This window comes from Dipteris shenzhenensis, chromosome 9 (assembly GCF_047967505.1).
Source record: "Dipteris shenzhenensis isolate YYH24624 ecotype China chromosome 9, Dip_SZ_1.0, whole genome shotgun sequence".
Taxonomy (NCBI): Eukaryota; Viridiplantae; Streptophyta; class Polypodiopsida; order Gleicheniales; family Dipteridaceae; genus Dipteris; species Dipteris shenzhenensis.
Window position 1 is genome coordinate 36,857,460 of NC_141604.1, and position 24,121 is coordinate 36,881,580.

Here is a 24,121-nt window from a genome sequence, read left to right on the forward strand (position 1 = left end):
CCCCCGATGCGTGTTTTTTTATCCTCACATGACCGGTGACATATACAATTTGAAAATTTTAACATTTCATAATTAGCCATTCACTACAAACGACACATTCCCATAAGAACACCTACTATCATTTGAAAATGGATGCAGAAATAATCTCGAGCACTCGTTTCCCACTTTTGCTTTTCTCCAGCCAGCTAAAATCAGCCAAAACTCGCTAAATTCCGCCATAGACTCCTTCCAAATCCAAGCGCCTACCCCAATCTCATCGCCCTTGTTCCTGATGCCCAAATTTAATAGACAAGCTGCTCTTTGGCTTATGAACGCCCTCTCTTCCCTCCAACTTCTCAATTGCAGCCTAACTAGTTCTCTAGGGTAGGAATCTCATCCTCGAGAACACACAGCAAATTCTTTCCCTAACCAGCCCACTCTCACACTTCCCCACACAGCAAGTCGCACCAACAAACTAGCGTGAGGGATTCTAGGGCAGAAGCGAACCATGCTCATATCTCTTGTACTTGCATTGTCTCAGTAACATCTACTATGTGGATTCAGGTTTGCATGCTCATGTAGTACAGCTGGCTTTCTCATAAGGGCTGGACCCTCTCAAGACCAGATCTAGACTTGGCACATGCCCCTCCATGCGCATACTCAAGCTTTCTAGCATTGCTGAAATCTCGTAACTTTGGTTGTCACCTACGACAAACTGATGCACCTTCTTGTTCACCTCTATCAAAGCACCTCCAGGCTTTTTTTTGGCTATTGCATATTGCCTCAGCTCCTCTGTTCTACATGCATCATCCCACCTGCCAGCACTGGCAAATATGTTTGCCATCATCACATGTGAAGCAGCTGATTGTTCATCCATCTGGACAAGCTGTTGAAAGCATCTCAGTCCTATCTGTGCTTCCCCATGAGCTTTGCAGGCAGTAAGTAAAGCTATCCATGTTCCTTCAGAAGGAGAACACTGCATAGTTTCAAGAAATCTCTCTGCCTCGTTCAAATGTCCTGATCGTGCAAGGAGATCAACCATGCAAGTGTAGTGATCAATTGTTGGTGCAATGCCATGTTGTTCTCTCATCATTTTGAAATATTCCTGCCCCTTGAACACTAAGTCGGTTTGGCTGCATGCAGCAAGAAGGCACCTGAATGTAATAGCATTTGGCTTCACACCCTGTTCTTGCATCTCATCAAGACAGTGCACAAGCATGTTACCCTCATCGTTCATGCCGCATCCTTTTATCATTGCATTCGATAATGTGACAGCATCAGGAGAAATGCCCTCGAGTTGCATCTGTTCAAAACATTTCAGTACTTCCTCTTTAGGGCCAAGCTCAGCATATCGTGCTATCAGTGTGTTCCATGAGACAACATCTCGAACTGATAACTTGTAAAAGACTTCCCATGCCTCTGTAACTGAGCCACATTTGGCATACATGTCGACCAAGGCATTGCCAAGAAAAAAATCTCTTTCAAAACCCTTTTGTAAGATCTGAGCATGAATGTTGTGTCCTCTTTCCAAATCTTTCAGTCTAGCACAAGCCTATGTACCCTATCCTCTTGCATTTCCTGGTACAGGTTTAGAGCATGCTGGGTTTGCCCACAGTGGACATACCCTAAGATGATAGAAGTCCATGAATGCATTCCGAATAACAGACCTATTGAAAACCTGCAAAGCATCAGACACACTTCCACATTCTACAAACATTGGCACAATGTGATTCCCAAGAATTCTATGAGCTTCCAGCCCATTATTGCAAATGTAATTATGCACACGTTTGGCATAGGCCAGATTTCTCATTTTCCTGCACTTCTTCAAGATGGAGACAAAATTCTCAACAGAAGGTAGATCAGCCATCCACTCCTCTAACCTTGGCATCCTGCAATTACTGCCCTCTTGCGGTTGTTCGGCATCCACTCGCATTCCAGTCGTAAAGCTGATCCGACTAACGTAGGGATTTCCAGAGTTTCATCACGCTTGTTCTTGTTTTGCATGCCAACACGATGCGGCTTCTCCTAGTGGAAGCCTCAAACGTGTCTATTACCCACGATTAAGAGCATGATCTCAAAACGTTTAAACCTTTAGGGATGCAAAACATCTTGTCAAGGTTTTTTCTGCTGTGCGGCAATGTAGGTTGCCCTGACTCCAAATTTGCACAATGAAAGCCAGGGTCGTAATGCTGAAGACCAAAATTAATGTTAAAAAGGAGCAGGAGCTCTCTCCAGCCGTGACAAAGTAGCAATCCTGAACTCAAACCTCGTGACGCACTTGAAGAAGCGCCACCTGGAGAACTTTGCGCCACTTGACTGAATTGAAGATAACCACCACGGGTTTGAGGACCAGAAACCGGGAGACCATGGCTCCAATCCATGGTCGCAACAAAGATCCTCACGTCAGGTGAATATGAAGGTGCAATAGCTGAGGGCGTCATTCTGAAAAGTTTGCGGTGTACTACAGAATGCTGCACCTCTATATAGAGTTGCGAGGGCAATTACCGATCGTTGTAAAGCAGAAATTCACAATTTTTAGGATTAATTTGCTTCTAAAATAGCTGTCATGCTTTGATTGGCGTGGGAGTTAATTCCACTTATGGCTTTGAGAGTAGTTTGGCACTGAGCTTAGGGCCCCTCATTTTTATTGTCATTCCGTCTCTCTTTCAATTCCCTACCTCCTTTGTTTTACATTTTGGAGAGGCCATTCATTTCTTTCACCTGGAGGCAGAGTGTTTTTTTTTGGGGGGTATTCAAGTATAAGAATGGTGCTCGGCCAATGGCAAGCATCCATTTAACAAAAACACTCTGCCGCCACAACTCTTTATAAAGGTGCATCTGCGCAGCATTCCATAGTTGCATCGCCACCCTCAGGATGCAGTGAGCCATTGGCTGGGCACTTTCCTTCGAGGAAGGACTGACTCTCTCTGGCCCAATTCCCCCACGTGTAAGGCCTCCGGGAGAGTAATTCAAGGTAAAAATGAACGAAAACACTAATTGTGGGCTACTTAGTCATTGGGAGGGGAGATTCCCATTCCTAATTTGTCAAGCTCTTGCAGCTGCTATCAGATCTTGGCCGACTGGGGAATTTTATGTACGAGTGAATGCAGAGCCGGCCCAAACTCACCCATAGAGCTTTGCCACTTGGTCTAATACCCTACAACAGAGTTAACATAGCCCGATATGCTTGGCTTGGTGTCCCAACCTGGTGGTTGTTACTGTACGTGAGTTTGACCACCTGCTATGGAACCTGTGCCCACTTCCGAGTGGTATTGCCCCTCGAAGTGACCATGGGAGTGTGGGTTTGTGAGTTTTTCCTCTTTGTTTTTAACATGCGTCGCTATGCTCTCTCTCTCTCTCTCTCTCTCTCTCTCTCTCTCTCTCTCTCTCTCTCTCTCTCTCTGGTACATGCCTGCGTGTGTGTGTGTGCACGTGCATGTGTGTGCGTGCATGTGTGTGTGCGTACATGCGTGCATGCGTGCGTGTATGTGAGAGCACACACAAGGCGCGCACACACACATGTATACACTAAGTGACATTTTACATCATTTTACCAAGAGACTGCATGATGTGCTCAATTAGGAGTTGAATTATCGCAAAAAAAATTTTGGTAGTTTTAGTGGATTGAACAATATGCCCATCTTTTCCTCAAATTATTAGCATTGTTTTCTTAGAAGGAACACTCTTAGCGGGTTCCAGCTGTAAATAACAAAAAACACTACATTTGTCTAGTTTGACTTTCTCCAGATTCAGAGCCACACTGATTCGGGCTCTTGAGGATTTTTCAATATCCACCACTCCTAGCCCCCCTTCAAATTTGGGCAGTGTACAGAAGAGATGCTTCTTTGACAGGAACTAGCACACTATAAAAGGGTAGATGTAGTGATTGAGGACGAAGGCCTTGCCACCTATTGATTTTGTCTCTTAACCTGTCCATGACCTAATCCCACCTAGCCTTGTTTGAATAGCTAAAGCCGAAAAACCTCTCCCTCTTTACATCCAAAGGTTAGTGTCATCAGCGAAATTATTGGTGGCAAACTATTTGCATCCCATTACTGACTTGAATCCCTCTGATGTTCCCATTGTCTTCTTCATCCTTAATAAGCCCTAGTGCATCGGCCGCTATGGCAAAAAGGAGTGGGGCTAAGGCACCCCTTCCTAATGGATCTTTTAAGTGAAAATGAGGGGGAGATTGTCCCATTTACCTCCACCTTAGCTCTAGCCTCTGGCAAAGGAGAATATCTAACCATGTCTTGGAGAGATGACATTACAAAGTCCCATTCCATTCTGTCGTAAGCTTTGTCAAAGTTAATTTCTAAAAAAATAGATGTCCTGGTTCATCTCGTTTGCATGTTCTAGGCCTACCTTGAAGCCATTGTTAGATATCAATGCTCCACTCTCGTGTAACTACGCGGGAACTAGCTAACTCTACTTGTAAGCCCCCCATATGAGGAGAAGGCATTTGAGTAGCTCGGTTATCCGGTAGGTCGTGGTTTAGACACCAAATGGGGGCCATGTGTGGCCTGATGGCTGGACGGCTTCAGATAGAGTTGGCTAACTGCCAACTAGGCTACATGCAAGTGTGGGAAGGCATCCCATGACTGATCGCACTGAGGGTAGACGGAGCATTTCTCGAGGCAGCCCACACTCTCGAGTTGCGGGGCCCGTTTGGAGCCCCAGATGATCCCGGATGGCTCTGGGCTGAATGGTAACCATAGGGTAGTTGCTCTATTCTGCACCACGGTTTTAACGTGTAGTCGGTGGCCTATTTTGGGACCGACCTCCAGTTGGCCGTTTTGGGCCGACTGGGTCGGTCTCCCAATTGGGTCTAACCGACTACGACTGGTGGCTATATAAGAGCAAGCCCGTGAAGCCCATCATCATCATTGGCTGCAACAACCCTGATTCCTTAGCATCCAGCCTCCGTCCTCTATTGTTTCCAGCACGCCATCGAAGCTTCTCACATAGGAGCGCACGGCTGGGAGGCAGCGCCATCTATTGTATCAGTTTTACAGTAATCAAATTTTTGATTCTCCATACTATCTGCTTTTCTCTCTTGCATACGAGATCCTATTATCTGTTGAGCACAGATGTTGTATTGTTTTCTTACACTCATGCCTCTTCAAGCAAAGCTCCCTTTACTTTTGCTATTGCTGGTCCCATCCACTCTACCTCTACTTTTGGGTACCTCTCCATCAATTCCCCTTCTGTAGCTGTGGACCCATCCAAACAACCTCAAGATGCCTCTGCAGGAGTCACCAATCAGATCCATGGTTTTGTCCCTTCTGCTCAGATTACTCCTATCCCTACTGATCTCACCCAGCTGTCATCTATGTCTATTGACCCTCTCTACAACCTTTCTGCTGCTCATGGACATTCTACTGACACTACTATTGCCCAAGGACATTCTTCAGACACCTCTGCTCTTGCTGCCTCAGATTTCAAGGAAGATACCTCCAGCTTTTCATTTCATCCTTGAAATGTCACTCTTGACTTCTTTAGAAGTTTATACTTTTGTTGTTCTTTAGGATGTAAGGGCTCTTTTAGCCACACAACAGACAGTTCTGCTACTATATTTTCGATGTATGACATGATATAAAGTAATAAATACACCCTACTTTTTTGCCCCCAAAAAAAAAAACATTTGATAGAATTCAACTGGGAGACCATCCTCGCTAGGGGTTTCTTCTGTGAGCCCTGTTACTGCCCACCAACATATTACTCTTGTGGTCACTCAAGTGGTTACCCCTCCTTACGCCTGCCCCTTCAAGAGACCGGTCTCACGTGCTCACCCGTCCAATGTCTCATACAAAGTCCGTCAGGAGACACTGTCGACAGAAGATTTTATGGAATATCTGCGCAACCTCTCTGCTCTTCTTCCGGTTCCTGTTTTTCCTGCTCCTATTGTGGCCGTCTCTCTAATCCGCTATTAATTACGCCAAAAGATGAAGTCTTGTGATCAGCCGAGTTGTGTGTTTTGCAGGACTGTAGTGAAGATCTTGTTCTGATCTGTCATGTTTGTTAAAAGTTCTCTAAAGCAATTGTATATATTTTACTTTTTTAAATAAACCCTTATTTTTGAAAAAAAGAAGAAGAAGGAACACTAGGCAATGTCTTTTCCGGTGGTGTAACAACAGGTTGGTGACTTATACCTTCATCATCTGATATTTCCTCCTCCTTTATAGCTCTTGGGACAGGTCCATAGTGAATTACCTCTTCGCTTGATGATAAAGTGGAGGAGCTCTTCTCTGCCTCCACTGCATGTGGCTGCTCCCTGAACACCACATCGCGGCTCACTATGATCTTCTTTGCCTCTCGGTCACACAACTTATAGGCTTTCTTCTCATCACAATAGCCTAAGAAGATGCATTTGGTGCTTTTTGGTTGTAGCTTGTTTCTCTCTTTGTCTGGTACATGCGCATAGCATTCATACCCAAACGTTCTGCAGTGGGAGACAGATGGCTTCTTACCTTTGAGTGTCTTTGTATAGATGTGATTATGGATGTAAACCGCAGTATTGACAGCCTCAACCCAAAATTGGTTTGGTAGTCCAACACCTTTGAACATACACCTCCCCATCTCCACAATGGTCCGCATTCGGCATTCAATAACCGAATTTTACTGAGGCGTATGTGGTGTCGTCATTTGTCGCTTGATCCCTTTGCTCTTACAAAAATCTCCAAACTCTATAGAAACAAACTCACCACCACCATCCGATCTGATTTTCTTCACTTTTCTCCCTGTTTCATTTTCAACAAGCTATAGCCATTCTTTCAATTTACCAAAACCTTGAGCCTTTTCACAAAGAAAGTACACCCACATCTTTCTACTATAGTCGTTGACAATCAATAAAAAATAGGAAGATCCCCCCAAGGCCTGTGTAGGCATCTTACCGCACAAGTCAACATGCACCAACTCTAGAGGAGCATTTGCTCTATTCTTGCTTTCTTGTGGGAATGCCTTTTTCTGTTGCTTGCCCATCATGCAAGCTTCACACAGTTTTTTGATTTCTACTACTGTAGGTAAGTGAGCAACCATACCTTGCTTCTGCATCTCCTCTAAACCCTGAACCTCCCTCTAACCCTTAAAGTCCCCCTAAACCCTTCAAACCCCAATGAAGGCAAAAGCCTTCATTACCTCAACCATGATGATCAACTGACCAGTATTTAGGACATATTAGCATCATCTCAGTCATGCTGCATTGATGATTGCACCACTCTTGGATCCATTTATCACCATCATCTCATATCAATAGATTAATCCTTAGCACAGGGACATTTTATGCATCAATGCGGTCATGCCCTAGTGCAATGGATATCATTAGGTTCAACCATAGTGCAACCTAGGAAACGTCAATGTTTCAGCATGCACTTATGGCTATCATATACAGTCCATACTTGATGTAGATTAGTGGTTGGATTCAAGACTTCAGATCAGTCCCTACATTAGCATTCGGCACCTCATATGCCTTAGGGACATCTTATGCATTTTTAGTTATATTTTAGGATTCTAGGCCTTTATACTATCAGCTCCTTCTTGACGAGCCTTTGACAAATGCTACATCCCTTGTCGATGGACGTTTAGCCATGTACTTATTAGATGACCTTCAGCTCATGACAGTTGACCATACATGTTTCACAAGTTGCCATACCTTGTCACTTTTATGGCCCTCTTCTTCAGTAGAGCAAAGTTTCATACTTGCATCTTCGGCGCCAGCTTTTATGCAACTCCTAAATCACTTTGTCCACACCGACTATGCGATCTTCCTTGACCTTGCATCATTTAACAAAGATTATACTTCTATTGTAGCATACCTCACATATTGCTACCAGCTCTTTTGGGTTGGTGACACTCTTGTATGTCACAACCTACCGGATTACATCTTCATAGCTACACCAACTAGCTTCGTATCTAGATGCCTCTTTTTCAGAGCATCCATGATAACATATGACATGTTCAGCACGCAGCCATGCACCCAATCATGTACGCTGTCATCTTTCAATCGACCAGTCTTTGATCCAGGTGGACTTCTTATTTTTTAAATGTCCTTCCTCATCCCTTCGATCTATCTTCTCGGTTGTACTCATTGTACATGCTTCTGCTATGTAGCCACTATGATCACATATGCACATACTACTCTGATTCTTGTAGGTTTTCTTTCCCAACTTTTGATGCTAACATATGCACCAAACAAAATCCACAAAAAGATCTTGTACATGTACCCTCTATTTACCGAGTGCAATTTAAGAGGGAGTGTTGAGGATGGTTTGAATTACACCATACCTTGAGGGCATTAGGAGCAAACGCTAACCCTAACCCTAAGGGGTCCTCATGTATATATTCATGTTTATGTTCCATATAACATAGTGTACATGTAGCTATATCATGTGCACTCCTCTCTCTCTCTCTCTCTCTCTCTCTCTCTCTCTCTCATTTTTCACCGCGTCTCATAGATGAATATCAAAAAATACACATTTGCATTCTCCCATCATATGTGCCTTTGTTTGATGGGTACGATACTTTGCACACACCTTAATCTTATTCAATTTACGTCTTGTGGAAAGTGTCACACCCATCGGACACCGTTTGCATTATTGGGAGCACATATTTTCTTGTTTTCCACCGTGTATCATACTTGAGTATAAAAAAGTATGCATCAGCGTGATCCTATTGCATGTGCCTTTGTCGAATGGTTACGATACTTTGCACATGAATTTATCTTATTCACTTGAAGTCTATTGCAAAGTATCATGCCCATCAAAAACCATTTGGATGGCTAGGTATGCATATTTTCTTGTTTTCCATCGCATCTCATACTTGAGTATAAAAATATATGCACTAGCGTGCTCCTATCGCATGTGCCTTTGTCCGATAGGTATGAAAGTTTCTAGATGCCTTAATCTTATTCACTTAAAGCCTTGTGCAAACTATCATGTCCATCAAACACTGTTCGCATGGTTGGGTGTGCATATGTTCTTGTTTTCCACCTCGTCTCATACAGGAGTATAAAAAATTTGCATCGGTGTGCATGTATCGCATGTGCCTTTGTTGGATGGGTACGATACTTTGCACATGCTTAATCTTATTCACTTAAAGTCTTGTGCAAAAAGTGTCATGCCCATCAAAAACTGTTTGCATCGTTGGGCATACATATTTTCTTGTTTTCCACTGCATCTCATACATGAGTACCCAAAAATACGCATCTCATACATGAGTACCCAAAAATACACATCTCATACATGAGCATACATGAGTACCAAAAAATATGCATCTCACACATGAGTACCAAAAAATACGCATCTACCTTCTCCTATCGTATGTACCTCTGTTGGGATGGGTAGGTTACTTTGTACACACCTTAACCTTATTCACTTTAAGGCCTATGAAAAGTATCATATCCATCGAACATGCATATTTGCTTGTTTTTCATCGCATCTCATACATGACTATTAAAAAATACGAATCTCCTTGCTCCTATCGCATGTGCCTTTTTCAGATGAATACGATACTTTAAACACACCTTAATATTATTCACTTGAAGTCTTGTGCAAATTATTATGTCCAAGACCCAAACATTGGTGCTAAAAAGGATGACTTTATTCTTGAAAGATTGAGCGATAAAATTGATCAAATATGGTTCGGAGTTGCAACCTCTGAAATTGTTCAAGATACTGAGTCTGCACGTTACATGAAAGTGAAGGTACAATATTAGGCTCCCATCTGGGAAAAAAAGGATGACACTATTGAAAACATGTATACAAACTGCTGGAAAAAGGATTAACTATGTAACAAAAAGGATCCACAATGATGGGAGCATGTTAACATGATTGGTTGGAGCGGGATAGACAGCACGAAAAGAGACAAAAATGCACCTATGAGAATACTTGCTCAGGTGTGGGAGAAAGCAAAAGAAAAAACTACTTGCAAGGTAATATGGTGACATTATAATGTAATATGGTCCATTTTGTGCTCCCTTTGTTGGCCTACTCCTTGGAGAAGGTCTTAGTGAATCTGTTCATTTTTATGCAAAATTTAACTTGTGGGAATTTATTTTGTCCATTCCACTGCGGATAACAAAAATAAGGGGTTCCTTTGCATTTTACTAACAATAATGAATTAACTTCCTTGATATGTTCCTGACATTTATAGGGGGGATTGGAAATTCAAGGGCCCAAGAATTAGAGGGTGGGTGGCATGGGGGAGTCAGTGATTCAAAGTCCTGTCCAACAACTTTTTCCCTAACCAATCAAAACAAGGACAAATTCAAAGTCAAGCCAGCTTTTTCATCTCAAAACATACAGATTTACCATTTTATGCGATAATTATTCAAAATCCTAGCCGCTATTCTCAAGACATTGTAGTATTTTAGCCCCTTCTGAATATACTTGGTGGTTTCTTTAAAATAGTAATAAAATTCAGTATCTTATTGCATCCTAAGGTAAGAATTCGTGCCAAATTAGCAAGGTATGTAAGCTTCTTGAGACTGACAAATTGTTGGAAGATGCAAATGAACGTATACCGCATTTATATACCCTTTCAAAAAACAAAGGGGATGCATCGAACTCATTGCTCAAGGTCCCTCATGGTTTTATTCCACCATTGTTGCGTTATGCCCATCAGCTTCAATCTTTTGCTGCATTAAGTTTATGGCCTCCTCAAGGACCTCCACGTCACTCTTCCCTAGGTCCTCTCGATGCATGTCAGCATTGGACACATTAGGAATTAGGTGTGACCTAGCCAGTAGAGCCCAATCTACCTCACTATTCTTGATCTCGCCATATCACCTATACAATGCCTCCCATCGCTCTACCAATTATTCTTTTGTAGGGGCCCTTGCTATTTGCAGAGTACATGTACTTCAATGCCATATCTATGGCACAAGGCCTCAAAGTATTGTTCCACATGTGCATTGGTAGGGTCCCTTTCATCCATGCCTAAGAAGGAGGTGTAAACTATCATCTCTCTCCCTCTCTAGCCATCTAAGCCAATAACTCAAATAACTATATAAATGGCAGGTTGTGAAGAGAGTATGTAATTGGGGATAGCAATCTAAACCTACTGATGAGAGAGGGAGAGGGAGACAAAATCCATCAAAGCGAATAGCGCGACCGGTCATAGCTGGGAAAGGAAAATCTTGTACAATGTGATGGTGTTAAGGGATGGAAGACTGAGGGATGGGCTTTAGAGGGAGGGGTCATAGGAGATGGCATGCATGCTACATCAAGAAATGTAGATTTCTCAATTTTGACTGAGAAAACAAAAAAATTTGACCATGCCATATATTTATTTCCTTTTGCAATGTTACCAACTAGTTATTTATCATGTTTTATTCTTAATATTGTGCTTTTTATGGCTGAGAATCATGACCGACCAGCCCTTTAAAAAAATTGGTTTGTTTGGAAAAAGAAAAAATACAAATAGATTCAATCTTGAATATGAAATTCAATATCACATGAAATAATTTCAATTCAATTAACTTTAATAATGCTAATTAATTCCAATTATGATGTATTAATTAATTAACTAAGCAACATATTATTGATTAATTATAATCGGGATGTAATTAAATAATTGAGAAAAATGTTGTTCTTTTTCAAGGAGATAGGAACGATATATAGGACTATTTTTGGTGTGTTGGGTGGGAGTGAGAGAGATAGGGATTTCTAGAGGGTGAACTTAAGTTTGAGCATGCGTGTCACAAAAGGCCATGCAAGAATGGAAGGGAGGGAAGGGTGTATGAGAGGGAAAAGAACTGGAGAGCAAAATAAGAAGAGAGAAAGGGCAGACGTAGATGACCAAATTCATCCAAAATAGAGTAATTGTCCCAAAATTTCTAAAACGGTCTTGAGTGTGAAGATCCAACTATCTGTCGTAAGAAAACGATACAACGTCTGTGCTCAACAGATAACAAGATCTTGTATGCAAGAGAGAAAAGCAGATAGTATGGAGAATCAAAAATTTGATTACTGTAAAACCGAGACAATAGATGGCGCTCCCTCCCAACCGTGCGCTCCTGTGTGAGAAGCTTCGATGGCATGCTGGAAACAGTAGAGGACGGAGGTTAGATGCTAAGGAATCAGGGTTGCTATAGCCTGTGATGATCATGGGCTTCACGGGCTTGCTCTTATATAGCCACCTAGACCCAATTGGGTGACCGACCCAGTCCACCCAAAATGGCCGACTGGAGGTCGGTCCCAAAATAGGCCACCGACCATACGATAGAACCGTGGCACAAAATAGAGCAACTGACTGAAATCATCTGGGGCTCCAAATGGGCCCCGCAACCCGAGAGTGGGCTGCCCCAGGAAATGCTCCGTCTACCCTCAGTGCAATCAGTCATGGGATGCCTTCACACACTTGCATGTAGCCTAGTTGGCAGTGTGCCAACTCTATCTGAAGCCGTCCAGCCATCACGCCACACATGGCCCCCATCTGATGTCCAAACAAAGACCTACCGAATAACTAAGCTACAACACCTATTTCATTAATTTTGGACTTTTTCTGTTGTTTTTGGACGAAGCCCAAAAATCCTTCCCAAATGAAAAGTTTACTTTGTGAAAATATCCTTCCCAAATCAAAATTTTACTTTCTGAAAATATTCTTCCCAAATCAAAAGTTCACTTTGTGGCACTATCATATTCACATAAAAATATTGTTTTTTCAATCTATACTTTTGCACCAACATGCAAGAATTTGAAATAATCCTATATTAGAAATTCTAGCTATACCTAAGTTATTTGTTAATTTAATTATTTTTAATATTTTTCCTTGACGTGATAAATTTATAAATCCATGAAAGGAGACTTAAATATTTCATGAAAATAACATTGTCACTCGCAATATGCACAAAATTTTTAAAACTTTTAATAAATAGAAAAAAGACATGATGCCATAAGACCCAAGTTTTGTATTGAACCAAAGAATTATAATAGCAATTATAGCTATCATTATATGATTACATTGAGAGACGTTGCTCTCAGCTAGAGTCTTTATATCCAAAATGATATAGATTGAACATATGTTTACAATTTAAATTGTTGCTCTTAAAGAACCTCAATTTGTGCCATCTGCATAATTTGACTCCCCATTGTCTTATTGCTCAATGTCACGACAGTCCCTTGCCAGGTGCCATCTGCATTAACTCCCACTTGTCTTGCCAAGCCTTGTCCCTTGGGTGCATTGACTCCCCATTGTCTTATTGCTCAATGTGACAGTCCCTTGCCAGGTGCCATCTGCATTAACTCCCTATTGTCTTGCCAAGCCTTGACCCTTGGGTGACATCCAGTGCATATTTTGACTCTCATTTGACATAGGAGGTGATGACTCTGATTATAATTGTCTTGAATTGGCTTCTTGCGTAGTACCCAAATAAAATCCTTCAATGGACTTCAATACAAAGCTTTAATCATGGACATTCTTCATTTGCGCTGTCTCCTTCTACTTCCTCCATGGCGAGCATCCTTAAAAATTCGTGTATATGCAAAATACTTTGCTGTGGTATTTTTATTTTTCCTTCTACCTCATATCCCATGCGCTTCTTTGATTTCTTTGCCCTTGAATGCCAAGACACCATGATTGTCTCCGTCGAAACTTGAGAGACCTCTTCATCATTTGGGACCCACTCCTTCATTATACAATTAGTATACAATGTGTTGTTATCCATATTCTCCTTCCTGCCCTTTAGCTCATACCATACCGCTGTAAATGTCGTAGCTCTCCCTTGGTCATCTCTTTGCACATCAACTACTTTTGCAACCCAAAACTTCACATTCTCATATTCATCATCCGATGGCCGAACCACAACAAAACAATCGACCTCTATATCTACTTGTGGCATAAACTCTCTCTTCTTCGGTCCACAATATGGACGTGGGAGTAATGATACAAATTCATTTTCAATGACTGGAGCTGGGCGCAAATCGTTATGAACATTTGGCCAAAACATATTGCATTCTTCCTTGACATCCTTTGAGCCTCGCATTCTCTCAAGGTCCTTTATTAAATTTCGTGTCTTGTTAATTACAGTGGTAGTTTGTTCTCTCCAAGTAGGCTTCGAATCAGGATATCTCCGGAGCATTTCCTCTTTGTATGTAATAAATGCTTTTAATCCTTCTATTTCACAGTTAGACCTCTCATTGAATTCTTGTATAGGAGCCCATGTTGGATACCTTTCCTTGCTGGGAATTGAAGTTAAGAGACTGTAAGGTTCTTCAGGTTCCCATTTTGTATCATGAGAATACTGTTGCCATTGCATGACAGGTTTTTCATCTTAAAAAAAAAAACGAAAGTAGTGTGGATTGGTATGACCTGTCAATGCATCACCACCCGTTTGTATGAAAGCTAGAATGAAGCTCTTCCAATCATACATTCTTTCAAGCCTCTCACATACTGTACTTTCCTTACGACCACCAACTTGCCTGCCACATCTTCTTACCAAGTCATCTATTGTCTCCGCATCCTTGCATTTAAGCTCCCTTGAGATTGTGCTAAAAACCTGATCGATATCCTCATGTGTATGCCCAACATACAAAAATCCACATTCGACCTCATTGAAGATTTGATGAGCAACTAGCATGGAGCAGAATGCAAACATGAGTACATTCTTATTTTCTCACCAGCAATTATCAGCTTGTATTCTCAAAGTCGGTGGTAGGCGACCTTTTTTTGCATGTACATTGCGAATTGCCTTCATAATAGATGTTACAACTTGATTGCTATCATGTAGATGCAAGGAATCAATCCATATATCTGCAAAGAACTTAATTCCATGCACTAACACTCCACATAGATGTGCCTTTAGAAAGTGCTTTCCTTGTAATTTAGGTGGAGTGGCAACAAAACGAGGCAATGTTGTATTCTGATCCATGCCATCTACAATAAGGCACATGTAGTCATCGGGATGCGAAATAGCTTGCTCCTTCCAAAATGCATATTTTTGCCTGGAATGTCGAATAAGGTCATGATGAGATTTTCAGTTTTTTTTGTATAATTCCCTTTGATTTGGACATGTTGCACTCTCAATCGCTCGCTTTAAATCATCACTGACATTGCACTTTGACATTTTTAGCCTCCTGGGGATTTTAACATATCCAAAGTTCTTCTTCCAAAGAGTATACAAAGTATGAGAAGAAGCTACGGCATCCCCTCTTTGCCTTTTCTTTTCTGCAATAGAGTCAAATACTTCGAGCTTTGTCAAGCCCATTGGAAGGTGCATTTCAGTGATCGCATCACCGTTAGGGAGTTTGGTAGATATATGGGGTTGAGGTAAAGCATTTTCATGTATGAAGTCTTGCAAAATTGCTGCTGCCCTGACAGTTGAGATTCTTGATTTGGACCTTCCTCTATTGCCGTGAATGCTAAATTTGTTGCCGCCCTTTGCCTTGGTGACTAAATCCCAATATGTACCATGGGATAATCCAGTAATATTGCGATATGCCTTATTGCAAATCTTTTTTCCATTTACGAGAGGTTTTACCTTTTGTCTTGAACTTAGCCTTTTATTGCCATTCTGAAGAAAGCAAGAGAGACTTGTGAGAAGGTATTCATTTCTTTCGCTTCCTCTTTTTTGCCACACGTGTCCTCTACATTCCCTGATGTCTGCAAGATTAATGAAGCGCATACATCTTCGCTTGCAACATAGATATCCCAATGCATTTAACATGTTCTCCTCCTTCATTACTCTCTTCCTCTTTGGTTGCTTTTGTGGATCTGCCTGGATTCGCTTTCTTTTCATGCATATGTATGACCGTTTTCGTTCCTCGTGCACGTTGTTATCTGTATTTATGCACTTCTTCTCCTCACATTTGTTTGTAACCAAACATCCATGATTGGTCAAGTTGCATCCTTGGCCATATCACAATCAAAGTTAAATATTGAATAATCCTCTGTTGATCTCATCCTCGTTTTTAACATACTCTCAGGACCACTCAATGAATTCAATATTCTACGAGAGTATTGAGAACCTTGAAACTCTTCCACTCCTGAGAGAACATCGCTCATTGGGACATCTTTCATGGCTTTCACAAATCCACAAGCTTGATTGACACCAGGTTTGTTAATATGTATGAACTCATCCACACTTAACAAGACATCGCTATTGAAACCTTTGCCCTTCTCACTGTGCAAGAATTCATCCACCCCAGATAAGGCTTCACTTCTAAAATCATTTTGTTTCTCGGAACCAATGAACTCATCCACTCCAGATAAGATGTCACTTCTATAATTGAGTACATTGAAATCATCCACATTTGAGGTGATAGATCCTGGCACATGGGCACGCTTTTTAGGTCCTTTGATATTGTAGTATACCTTGTCTTTATCATTGAAAACCACGTGCCTCTTTCTCATGTTTAAAAATTGCATGCTCCATCTCATATTCTTGCCTACCTCATAGCAGGGATCACATAAGGATGTTATGTTATCAACCATACCATCATCAATGACTTTTAGAATCCTCATCTGTGCAAATGACCATTGCTCCACTAGTTCAAATCCCAATACTTCACCTTCTGCTACAGTCTTATTTGCAAATTATCTCATTTGTAAAATGTCCCCTATAGTAAAATCCAAGGTGGTGCACTTTGTATTCTTGATAATGTCTGTTGCATAAGTCTCATCTTTGTCCCATGCTATAAATGATTTGTTGGATGTATTGTAGAGCATAACATCTCCAAGTGTTTCCATATCTCCACATTTATACTTAGCTCAACATGTGCTCTAAGAATCTTTGATACATTAACTGCCACCTTATCTTCGCCAAGTCTTCGAAAGTGGCAAACTGAATTGGGATCACTATCATGGATTATAGCAAATGCAACTACTTCTCTTTGCTACATAAAATCACATCCATCCCTGGAACAAAATCTATAGCCATCTCCTTTGTGAGAGTCCTTTGCAAGCAAGCTGTAGTACCAACAATTACATAAATATTAGTCTCTTTTTAATAATCTACTCATTTATTATAATTTTTAATTAGTACTTAATTTATTGGTGGGAGAAGTTATCCGATCAAGTACTCATCAGATGGACATACCAAGTTATCCTTTGCATGGTCGATCGAGCATTAAATACTATTCTTGCTCTAGTGTCATGCACATCCGTAAAGAAACATGATGCTACGTATGTTATCCGATCAAGTACTTATGGGATGGGCACGCCACTTTGCATGTAAGTCAATTCCACCTAGTTGAAGGTGTGTGCAAAGTATTGTGCTCATCGGATATGCTTTGCATTGTCGATCAAGCACAAAACACCGTTTTTGCTTTAGTGTCATGCACAACCATAAAAAAACACGTCCTAGGTGTGTTATTCAAACAAGTACTTCTCAGATGGGGGCTCCACTTTACACGCAAGTCGGTTTCAGCTAGGTTGAGGTTAATTCAGAGTATTGTGACCATCGGATATGCTTTGCATGGCCGATCACACATTATACACCATTTTTTCCCTAGTGATATGCACATCCACAAAAAAACAAGCCCTTAGGTGTGTTATCTGACCAAGTACTTATCGGATGGGTGTGCCTATTTGAAAACATGTCAATGCCACCTAGGTTGAGGTGTAGGAAAAGTATTGTGCCCCATCGGATATGCTTTGCATGGTTGATCGAGCATTGAATACCATTTTTGCCTTGGTGTCATGCACATCCGTAAAAAAACACATTGCTAGGTATGTTCTCCAATCAAGTACTTATGGGATGGGCATGCCACTTTGCATGTAAGTCAATTCCACCGCGTTTAATGTGTGTGCAAAGTATTATGCCCATCGGATATGCTTTCCATTGTCAATGAAGCATAAAACACCATTTTTGCTCTAGTGTAATGCACAACCACAAAAAAACACGATCCTAGGTGTGTTATTCAAACAAGTACTTATCGGATGGGGGCTCCACTTTGCACGCAAGCATATTTCAACTAGGTTGAGGTGCATGCAAATTATTGTAATAGTTGGATATGCTTTGCATGGTCGATCACGCATTGTACACCGTTTTTCCTGTAGTGATATGCTCATCCGCAAAAAAACACGCCCTTAGGTATGTTATCTAACCAAGTACTTATCCAATGGGTGTCCCCCTTTGAGAAAATTTCAATACCACCTAGGCTAAGGTGTAGGAGAAGTATTTTGCCCATCGGATATCCTTTGCATGGTCGATCGAGCATTAAATACCATTTTTGCCTTAGTGTCATGCACATCCGTAAAAAAACACGCTGCTAAGTGTGTTATCCGATCAAGTACTTATGCGATGGGAATGCCACTTTCCATGTAAGTCAATTCCACCTAGTTGAAGGTGTGTGCAAAGTATTGTGCCCATCGGACATGCTTTGCATTGTCGATCCAGCATAAAAGACCGTTTTTGCCTTAGTGTCATGCACAACCATAAAGGAACAAGGTCCTAGGAGTGTTAATCAAACAAGTACTTATCGGATGGGGGCTCCACTTTGTACGCAAGTCCCTTTCAACTAGGCTGAGATGCATGGAAAGTATTGTCACCATCGGATATGATCTGCATGGTCGATTACGCATTATACAACGTTTTCCCCCTAGTGATATGCACATCCGCAAAAAAACACGCCCTCAGGTATGTTATCTGACCAAGTACTTATCGGATGGGTGTAACTCTTTGAGAACATTTCAATACCACCTAGATTAAGGCATAGGAAAAGTATTGTGCCCATCGGATATGCTTTGCATGGTCGATCGAGCATTAAATACCATTTTTGCCTTAGTGTCATGCACATCCGTAAAAAAACACGCTACTAGGTGTGTTATCCGATCAAGTACTTTTGCGATGGGAATGCCACTTTGCATGTAAGTCAATTCCACCTAGTTGAAGGTGTGTACAAAGTATTGTGCCCAGCGGATATGCTTTGCATTGTCGATCAAGCATAAAACACCGTTTTTGCCTTAGTGTCATGCACAACCATAAAAGAACACGGTCCTAGGTGTGTTATTCAAACAAGTACTTATCGGATGGGGGCTCCACTTTGCTCCCAAGTCCATTTCAACTAGGTTGAGGTGCGTGCAAAGTATTGTCACCATCGGATATGCTTTGCAAGGTCGATCACTTATTATACAATGTTTTCTCGGTAGTGATATGCACATCTACAAAAAAACTAGGTTGAGGTGCATGCAAATTATTGTAACAATTGGATATGCTTTGCATGGTCGATCACACATTGTACACCATTTTTCCTGTAGTGATATGCACATCCGCAAAAAAACACTCCCTTAGGTATGTTATCTGACCAAGTACTTATCCGATGGGTGTCCCCCTTTGAGAACATTTCAATACCACCTAGGCTGAGGTGAAGGAGAAGGTATTGTGCCCATCAAATATCCTTTGCATGGTCGATTGAGCATTAAATACCATTTTTGCCTTAGTGTCATGCACATCCGTAAAAAAACACGCTACTAGGTGTGTTATCCGATCAAGTACTTTTGCGATGGGAATGCCACTTTGCATGTAAGTCAATTCCACCTAGTTGAAGGTGTGTACAAAGTATTGTGCCCAGCGGATATGCTTTGCATTGTCGATCAAGCATAAAACACCGTTTTTGCCTTAGTGTCATGCACAACCATAAAAGAACACGGTCCTAGGTGTGTTATTCAAACAAGTACTTATCGGATGGGGGCTCCACTTTGCTCCCAAGTCCATTTCAACTAGGTTGAGGTGCGTGCAAAGTATTGTCACCATCGGATATGCTTTGCAAGGTCGATCACTTATTATACAATGTTTTCTCGGTAGTGATATGCACATCTACAAAAAAACTAGGTTGAGGTGCATGCAAATTATTGTAACAATTGGATATGCTTTGCATGGTCGATCACACATTGTACACCATTTTTCCTGTAGTGATATGCACATCCGCAAAAAAACACGCCCTTAGGTATGTTATCTGACCAAGTACTTATCCGATGGGTGTCCCCCTTTGAGAACATTTCAATACCACCTAGGCTGAGGTGAAGGAGAAGGTATTGTGCCCATCCAATATCCTTTGCATGGTCAATCAAGCATTAAATACCATTTTTGCCTTAGTGTCATGCACATCCGTAAAAAAACACGCTGCTTAGTGTGTTATCCGATCAAGTACTTATGCGATGGGAATGCCACTTTCCATGTCAGTCAATTCCACCTAGTTGAAGGTGTGTGCAAAGTATTGTGCCCATCGGACATGCTTTCCATTGTCGATCCAGCATAAAACACCGTTTTTGCCTTAGTGTCATGCACAACCATAAAAGAACACGGTCCTAGGAGTGTTAATCAAACAAGTACTTTTCGGATGGGGGATCTACTTTGCACGCAAGTCCCTTTCAACTAGGCTGAGATGCATGCAAAGTATTGTCACCATCGGATATGCTCTGCATGGTCGATTACGCATTATACAACGTTTTCCCCCTAGTGATCTGCACATCTGCAAAAAAACACGCCCTTAGGTATGTTATCTGACCAAGTACTTATCGGATGGGTGTGCCTCTTTGAGAACATTTCAATACCACCTAGGTTATGGCATAGGAAAAGTATTGAGCCCATCGGATATGCTTTGCACGGTCGATCGAGCATTAAATACCATTTTTGCCTTAGTGTCATGCACATCCGTAAAAAAACACGCTACTAGGTGTGTTATCCGATCAAGTACTTATGCGATGGGAATGCCACTTTCCATGTAAGTCATTTCCACCTAGTTGAAGGTGTGTGCAAAGTCTTGTGCCCATCGGATATGCTTTGCATTGTCGATCCAGCATAAAACACCGTTTTTGCCTTAGTGTCATGCACAACCATAAAAGAACACGGTCCTAGGTGTGTTAATCAAACAAGTTCTTATCGGATGGGGGCTCCACTTTGCACGCAAGTCCGTTTCAACTAGGTTGAGATGCAGGCAAAGTATTGTCACCATCGGATATGCTCTGCATCGTCGATTATGCATTACACAACGTTTTTCCCCTAGTGATATGCACATCCGCAAAAAAACACGCCCTTAGGTATGTTATCTGACCAAGTACTTATCGGATGGGTGTGCCTCTTTGAGAACATTTCAATACCACCTAGGTTAAGGCGCAGGAAAGGTATTGTGCCCATCGAATATGCTTTGCATGGTCGATCGAGCATTAAATACCATTTTTGCCTTTGTGTCATGCACATCTGTAAAAAAACACGCTGCTACGTGTGTTATCCGATCAAGTACTTATGCGATGGGAAGCCCCCATCTGAGAAGTAGTTGTTTGAATAACACACCTAGGACGTGTTTTTTTATGGTTGTGCATGACACTAAAGCAAAAACGGTGTTTTATGCTTGATCGACAATGCAAAGCATATTGGATGGGCACAATACTTTGCACACACCTTCAACTAGGTGGAATTGAATTACATGCAAAGTGGCATTCCCATCGCATAAGTACTTGATCGGATAACACACCTAGTAGTGTGTTTTTTTATGGATGTGCATGACACTAAGGCAAAAACGGTATTTAATGCTCGATCGACCATGCAAAGAATATCCGATGGGCACAATACATTTCCTACGCCTTAACCTAGGTGGTATTGAAATGTTCTCAAAGAGGCACACCCATCCGATAAGTACTTGGTCAGATAACATACCTAAGGGCGTGTTTTTTTGCGCATGTGCATATCACTAGGGGGAAAACGTTGTATAATGCGTAATCGACCATGCAGAGCATATCCGATGGTGACAATACTTTGCATGAATCTCAACCTAGTTGAAAGGGACTTGTGTGCAAAGTGGAGCCCCCATCCGATAAGTACTTGTTTGATTAACACTCCTAGGACCGTGTTCTTTTATGGTTGTGCATGACACTAAGGCAAAAACGGTGTTTGATGCTGGATCGACAATGCAAAGCATGTCCGATGGGCACAATACCTTGCACACACCTTCAACTAGGTGGAATTGACTTACATGGAAAGTGGTATTCCCATCGCATAAGTACTTGATCGGATAACACACCTAGCAGCGTGTTTTTTTACGAATGTGCATGACACTAAGGCAAAATTGGTATTTAATGCTCGATCGACCATGCAAAGGATATCCGATGGGCACAATACTTTTCCTACACCTTAGCCTAGGTGGTATTGAAATGTTCTCAAAGGGGGACACCCATCCGATAAGTACTTGGTCAGATAACATACCTAAGGGCGTGTTTTTTTACGGATGTGCATATCACTAGGGGAAAAACGTTGTATAATGCGTAATGGACCATGCAGAGCATATCCGATGGTGACAATACTTTGCATGCATCTAAACCTAGTTGAAAGGGACTTGAGTGCAAATTGGAGCCCCCATCGGATAAGTACTTGTTTGATTAGCACACCTAGGACCGTGTTCTTTTATGGTTGTGCATGACACTAAGGCAAAAACGGTGTTTTAAGCTGGATCGACAATGCAAAGCATATCCAATGGGCACAATACTTTGCACACACCTTAAACGAGGTGGAATTGACTTACATGCAAAGTGGCATGCCCATCCCATAAGTACTTGATCGGAGAACATACCTAGCAACGTGTTTTTTTACGGATGTGCATGACACCAAGGCAAAAATAGTATTCAATGCTCGATCAATCATGCAAAGCATATCCGATGGGCACAATACTTTTCCTACACCTCAACCTAGGTGGCATTGACATGTTTTCAAATAGGCACACCCATCCGATAAGTACTTGGTCAGATAACATACCTAAGGGCTCGTTTTTTTGCGGATGTGCATATCACTAGAGAAAACATGGTGTATAATGCGTGATCGGCCATGCAAAGCATATCCCATGGTCACAATACTTTGAATTAACCTCAACCTAGTTGAAACCGACTTGCGTGTAAAGTGGAGCCCCCATCTGAGAAGTAGTTGTTTGAATAACACACCTAGGACGTGCTTTTTTATGGTTGTGCATGACACTAAAGCAAAAACGGTGTTTTATGCTTGCTCGATAATGCAAAGCATATCCGATGGTCAATCATGATCTTGTGTATAATGCGTGATCGGCCATGCAAAGCATATCCGATGGTCACAATGTGCATATCACTACAGGAAAAACGGTGTACAATGCGTGATTAACCAATGCAAAGCATATCCAATGGTTACAATACTTTGCACACACCTCAACCTAGTTGGAAGATACTTGCGTGCAAAGTGGAGACCCCATCGGATAAGTACTTGTTTGAATAACACACTTAGGATCGTGTTTTTTTATGGTTGTGCATTACACTAGAGCAAAAATGGTGTTTTATGCTTCATTGACAATGGAAAGCATATCCGATGGGCATAATACTTTGCACACACCTTAAACGAGGTGGAATTGACTTACATGCAAAGTGGCATGCCCATCCCATAAGTACTTGATCGGAGAACATACCTAGCAACGTGTTTTTTTACGGATGTGCATGACACCAAGGCAAAAATGGTATTCAATGCTCGATCAACCATGCAAAGCATATCCGATGGGCACAATACTTTTCCTACACCTCAACCTAGGTGGTATTGACATGTTTTCAAATAGGCACACCCATCCGATAAGTACTTGGTCAGATAACACACCTAAGGGCTTGTTTTTTTGCGGATGTGCATATCACTAGGGAAAAAATGGTGTATAATGCGTGATCGGCCATGCAAAGCATATCCCATGGTCACAATACTTTGAATTAACCTCAACCTAGTTGAAACTGACTTGCGTGTAAAGTGAAGCCCCCATCTGAGAAGTACTTGTTTGAATAACACACCTAGGACGTGTTTTTTTATGGTTGTGCATGACACTAAAGCAAAAACGGTGTTTTATGCTTGATCGACAATGCAAAGCATATCGGATGAGCACAATATTTTGCACACACCTTCAACTAGGTGGAATTGAATTACATGCAAAGTGGCATTCCCATCGCATAAGTACTTGATCGGATAACACACCTAGTAGTGTGTTTTTTTATGGATGTGCATGACACTAAGGCAAAAACGGTATTTAATGCTCGATCGACCATGCAAAGCATATCCGATGGGCATAATACTTTTCGTACACCTTAACCTAGGTGGTATTGAAATTTTTTCGATCATGCAAAATATTGTCACCATCGGATATGCTCTGCATGGTCGATTACGCATTATACAACGTTTTTCCCCTAGTGGTATGCACATCCGCAAAAAAACACG

At 41.5% G+C, this 24,121-nt stretch overlaps 1 protein-coding gene across 1 annotated transcript; it reads right to left on the minus strand.

The window, feature by feature from the left end:
• Positions 1-553: 553 nt before the first annotated feature.
• On the minus strand, positions 554-2,347 carry LOC147898585 (pentatricopeptide repeat-containing protein At1g08070, chloroplastic-like). The gene is made up of 4 exons (XM_087379195.1): positions 2,246-2,347; positions 1,860-2,004; positions 1,604-1,686; positions 554-1,480 (listed from the first exon to the last, which is right to left on the minus strand). The coding sequence occupies exons 1-4, from the start codon at positions 2,345-2,347 to the stop codon at positions 554-556; spliced, it is 1,257 nt and encodes a 418-aa protein (XP_087235321.1).
• Positions 2,348-24,121: the final 21,774 nt, after the last annotated feature.